The following is a 5,598-nucleotide window of genomic DNA, read 5'->3' as shown; positions in this document are numbered from 1 at the left end:
ACAACACCCCCCACCCCCCCCCCCCCCCCCCCACACACACACACACACACACACAAAACCATTGCAAACTATGGGGAGGCGCAGTTGTTTTTTTCATAGCTCAGCAAGGCTTACCATGACAAAGTTTGAGAAGCCCTAGACTAGGGAACTAGAATGGTTCCCTCTGGTCTTAACAAACTATGAATCTGTGTGTTCTGAGAGGAGCAGTTTTCCTGGTACCAAGAAATGCCCAATCCAGTTACTCTGCAAACCACTGCCTGGACTCTGGATTAGCTGGATCTGCTGGGAGCAGCCACCAGATGTCAGAGAAACACATAGAAAGTGTCCCTTCACCCAGCACCTACAAACCTACACAGCTACAGACTGGGTTGGGCTCTGTGCCAGCCTGGCAGGACCTGGGAGCCAATATGCAACAGCATCTACTCTGGGCTGATAGCCACCGACACCAAGGTTGGGGTTTCACTTCAAACCAGGCCCACACATCTGGGACTTTGGAACTGGGGTGTGCTTGGGGCTTGGATTGATACCCAAAGCAGTCACCCCAGCTCCTGTCATGTAGGATCATTGGGTGGAGCGGGGTTAATGAGAGCCAGTTCCACATAGTGATCCCTGGTAATGTTTCTGATGACCAAGAGCTCCTGAATCAACAAAAACACCAGAACACACACAAATAAAGATATGGACGCTGTTTTTTGTCACATGAAAGAAGAATTGGATGGAGGGCCATGGGGCTGGGGTGAGAGGCAAATACACACCATCATTCAGAGTATATCCCTCCCTGTTGGCATGTGCCAGCAGGCATGGCCCCCTTGAAGCTGTTAATTCAGATGTTCTCTATGTTAGTACTGACCTGATGCACAAGTCCACCTCTTCCAGGACATGCTGGGGATGTAGCGTGGCAGGGTGAATTGACATGGTGCCTGAAGGGCATGTGGATACATGGCTGGTCCAGAAACCAGTATTGAGTATATCCTGACCACGTGGGAGTCAATGGAAAAGGGATGAGCTTAGCACTGCTCAGGGTGAGGCCTTGCATAGTGTGGTAATACCAGTCTCCCTGGAACCAGAGATAACATTGCAAGCCAAGAACCAACCAATACTTAGTGTCCCGTCTAATCTGGGGAAGACCCTGACAGCTCTGGATTTGCTTCAGATTACTCAGAAAATGCTGAGAGTTCCTCCTTTCATTGGTGCTCCCAGGAGATGGAGCATTCTGGGAGGTGGTGTAGAGCCAGGGAAGCGCTGGGCTCCCCTGTCTGAGTGTGTAGGAAGTAGTTGGGCTCCCTCCCCTCCCACCACATTTTAACCCCTTGTGTGCTGCATCTAGCCACCAGCTGGATAGCTCTGTTTCCAGGGCCAGATTAATGCATAGGCAAACTAGGCACATGCCCTATGCTTATTTTACATATTTTAATTATTGAGTGAAAAAATGTAGGGATCCACGAGTTTGTTTGCTTAGGGCCCACTAAAGAGTTAATCTGGCCCTACCCATTTCAGGTAATTGTTTCCTAATCTCGGCATTTAGGCCTCTCTGGGTTGTTTTCTTCTTACAAGCCTGTGAAGAATTTGGAGCTTCATTCAAGCTTTCCAATCTTTAGGGCAATTTTTAACCTCATAAATCCTCTATGATTCCACAGTCCGGCCTCTTACAGAATCATAGAAAAGTAGGGCTACAAGGGAGTTCAGGGATCTAGCCCAACCCCAACTTTTGGAGCTCTATGCACAGCATGATTTCCTGGACATGTAGTTTGTTACATGTTAGTTACATGAGGTACTAGCAATGTACAGTAGTTACTTCACATAGTATGCCGCAGACACTGAAACACAACCACTTGTTGCAGAAAAACTGAAGGGGAAGTTTCTGTGTTCTTGTAACTGTCCCCACAGGCCCTGCAGCAGAGCTGTGTGCATGGATGGTCCCTCAGAGCACCCATGGTGCCAGAAAATGGCTCAGAGAGTTCAACTCCCAGCCAGACATCTCCCCAAGGGAGTTGGGGATCTGCCCACATCTGACAACTAAGGACCCCAGTTTGTAGGACCCCAGTTCTCTGAGCAGATCAGCTGCTTGCTGAGCAAACTGTTCCGAGCAGTTTCTATTCCTCTGTCAGGCAAAATCAGGAAGCTGCAAGCTTTGAGGGTAGATGCATTTATTGTTTGTTTTTGGACTATGTAGCTCAATCAGTCAGTGAGGCACTGTTCTGGGGCTCATGTTTTGCTGGGTCCGTGGTGAACTGAGAGAGCAAGGTGTGTAGGCACTACATTCTGCTAGACATCCATCCCCACTGTGCAGGCCGTAGCAGTCACCATTAACATTGCAGAACCCAGGGGTCTCCAGAAGGAAGACCACATTTTTCCCTAGTGATCATCACTCTGGGGCACCTGCAGAGCAGCACTGGACACAGTCCAGCTGCCTAGAACATCATAGACATCATAGACATCTATGAATCTAACCATCAATGATGGACTACCAAGGCTCTCTAACTCTGGGAAATCTCTTAGGCTATCCCCCACCCCAGCAGCCCACCAGTGGGACACCACACTGACACTCCTGCTATTGACTTGGAAGGAGGGCACCAAGAGGATCCTTCTGGATGGGGGCTCTGTGCACATGGAACACATGGAAGGTCCCACAGGGCAGCTCTGTGTTAGAGGGGTCTCAGCTCTGGGGACTGGAAATTGCTGACACTTCTAGGTCTTTAGAAGCGACCTAAATTTTCCCTGCATAGAGTGAAGTCAGGATCAATGGGCTTTTCAGGGAGAGAGAGAGAGTGTGTGTGTGTGTGTGTGTGTGTGTGTGTGTGTGTGTGTGTGTGTGTGTGTCCCCATCCCCTTCTGCTGCCCCCAGTCTCAGGAGTTACCAGGCACAGCAACAGTCTGTGAGTGGCTGCAGTTGGTGCTGATATCGCGGAGGACTGGAAAGAGCTCGCATCCAGAGAACTGCCTTGCAGCTTGGGCTGGGGATAAGATGGGGTCCACACTCCTCTTGGGACCAGAGCAGTTCTCTTTCCACCATGCAGAGAAGGGACCTGTGGCTCACTGGTGTCCCCCTGTGGCTGAAACCTGCAGCCATGAGTTGTCTGTTTCCAGGCCCATTGTTAGGGTGGTATGTGTGGGGCAATGTGCTTAGCTATCCTGCTCGAGAGTCAGGTGCTCCCAAATGCTCTCAGGAACCTGGGGATGCGCTGCACCCCCATGTTCTTGGGCAGGAAGAAAGTGCTGCTTCCAGCCGGGATGAAGCTTCAGCTCTCGTACTGCAGGGGAACGCAGCGTCCATCCCTGGGAAGGGAAAGCAGCTGTGAGCCTAGCAGGAGCAAACAACACCTCACACCCTGCCCCACTACAATTCCCAGCTTGTCTCTCCCCCCTGCCAGCTGGATGTTGGTGTCCCCATTTCAGTGGAGTAAGCCACAGAGATGGTACCAAACCCAACCACCACCGGGCCACAGAGGCATCAGTACAGCTCTGGAGGGGGCAGGCCAGGACTGAAATAGAAGGGGGAGCTAAATGGGAAGCCAAGGCTGGAAGACTGGCAGGCAGTTGCTGGTGGGGGCTGAGGGGCATTGTGGAGCCTATCTGTGGAGGCCCAGGCTGTGACCTTTCTTTGATGGACTAGGGAGGAACTGTCCATGCTTGTATTAGTCCAGCAGGGCTCCATGAATATGCAGTATAACACCCCTGATGTGCAGAGTCTCCCAGTACACAGGTATCCCCTTCCCAGCGGCAGCTCCATTCTTGGACTCAGCTCATGAAGCTATCTTCGCCCCCTGCATCGCACCCCATAGGACCTGGGGCTAGTTCTGGGGATGCCCATAAGGTGATGTGATGCCAAGGCCAGGTGCCGGGAGCACCTTGTCCTCCAGCCTAGGCCTGGCAGTGCAGGTAACTACTCCCCAGCCTGTTCCTCCTCAGGACCCACATTCACCTGCATGCCTTGGTGCTGCACTCCAGGCCATACCGGCAGTAAGCTCCTATGGGTTTGGTGCCCACTGTTCTCCAGAAGGGGGTCATCCTGGCCAGCCGGCGAGATGTGTGCACCCCTTCAAGGCCAGCTACAAGAGCAGCTGCTGGCGAGGGGTCCCGGTTGGTTGTGGCATTGAGCAATGCCCGGCTCCCTGCAGGACTCGATGTGACCTAGAGGGACAAGAGAGAAGGGCTGGGAATAGCTCACCCCTCCTCAGGGCACAACCCTGCCTGCCCTTCTCCTGTCCCAGGCGGACAGAGGGGGAATGGGAGCTCTGGGGGTGGGGCTACAAGGAACTGGGAGGATCCAGGTTTAGGACATAACCTGGGAGCATGTGCACAGGACCTGGCTCCAACAAGACACAAGAACTCCAGGGGCCATGCTAGGAAGGCCCTGGCTCGCACAGAGACAGTGGAGAAGGCATCGTGCTCAGCCCCTGTTGTCAGGTGAAAATTGGTTACAGTGTTGAGTCCATGTGGGTTGAGGGGGGTCAAGACCCTCCGGGAGCATCAAACATCAGTCCCCAAAGCTCCACTGCCCCATGCACAGCACCTCCTGGCAGGGAAACTTAGGCATAGAGACATCATTTGCTTTCCATAACCTACCATGGTGATGTTAGGGCTGCAAAAGGGACCCAAGAGTTCTGTCTCTCCATCCTCTGCTGTTCTACAGCTTGGTGCCTCTTGCCAGGGACAAAAAGTGTGCCCTAACCCCCATCCCTGGGGCTGCAGAGTGGCACTCGAGTCTAGTCTCTGTGCCAGGCACCCTATGTAGGAAAACCCCTGGTTTGTGTATGGAAAGGGGAAGGAAAGCCCTGGTTTGTCATAAGGACCATGAGGAACACGGTCCCACTAGTGTGTTCACGGTCCCACTAGGGGGAATGCCATACTGGATCTGGTATTGGCAACGGGGGATGACATGGTAGGGGACCTACAGATCGGTAGCCATCTGGGGGACGGTGATCACCTAATAATAGAATTCACCATAAGACGTCGAGTGGGTAAGGTAACTAGTAGGGTGAAAGTGCTAGACTTTAGGAAAGCTGATCTCAATGAACTCAGGCGATTAGTCAAGGACGCACTGCAGAGTAGGAGTTTTGAAGTGATGGGAGCCCAAGAAGGGTGGCTGTGCCTTAAGGAAACGATCCTTTGGGCACAAAGCAAGACGATCCCCTTGTGAGGTAAAAGAGAGAAAGGGGCCAGGAGGCTTCCCTGGCTGACCAGAGAAATCCAGGGCAGCCTAAGGGCCAAATGGGGAGCACATAAAAAGTGGAAACAGGGAGAGATCACCAAAGATGAATATACCTCCTCTGCTCATACTTGTAGGGAGGCAGTTAGACGGGCCAAAGCTACAATGGAGCTGAGGATGGCAACCCAAGTAAAAGACAACAAGAAATTGTTTTTTAGATATATAGGGAGTAAAAGGAAGGCCCAGGGAGGAATAGGACCCCTGCTAAATGGGCAGAAACAATTGGTGATGGACAGAGGGAACAAGGCTGAACTCCTCAACGAGTTCGTTGCCTCAGTGTTCCTAAGCGAGAGCCATGACAAGTCTCTCACTGGGGTTGTAGAGAGGCAGCAGCAAGACGCCAGACTACCATGTGTAGACCCTGAGATGGTGCAGAGTCATTTGGAAGA

General features: G+C 52.3%; 1 protein-coding gene across 1 annotated transcript in view; it reads right to left on the bottom strand.

Annotated features, from left to right (window-relative positions):
• Nucleotides 1-3,220: 3,220 nt before the first annotated feature.
• Nucleotides 3,221-5,598, bottom strand: part of LOC106722276 (liver-expressed antimicrobial peptide 2-like) — a 5,799-nt gene continuing 3,421 nt past the window's right edge. The window contains exons 2-3 of the mRNA XM_014520627.2: nucleotides 3,923-4,131; nucleotides 3,221-3,276 (exon numbers count right to left, since the gene is read on the bottom strand). Of these exons, the coding sequence (XP_014376113.1) occupies nucleotides 3,240-3,276; nucleotides 3,923-4,131 (246 nt within the window). The 3' untranslated portion in view covers nucleotides 3,221-3,239. The remainder of the gene's footprint in view (nucleotides 3,277-3,922; nucleotides 4,132-5,598) is intronic.

This window comes from Alligator sinensis, unplaced genomic scaffold (genome assembly GCF_000455745.1).
Source record: "Alligator sinensis unplaced genomic scaffold, ASM45574v1 scaffold619_1, whole genome shotgun sequence".
Taxonomy (NCBI): domain Eukaryota; kingdom Metazoa; phylum Chordata; order Crocodylia; family Alligatoridae; genus Alligator; species Alligator sinensis.
Note: the sequence above shows the minus strand (reverse complement) of the source record. Positions and strands in the feature narration are given on the sequence as shown.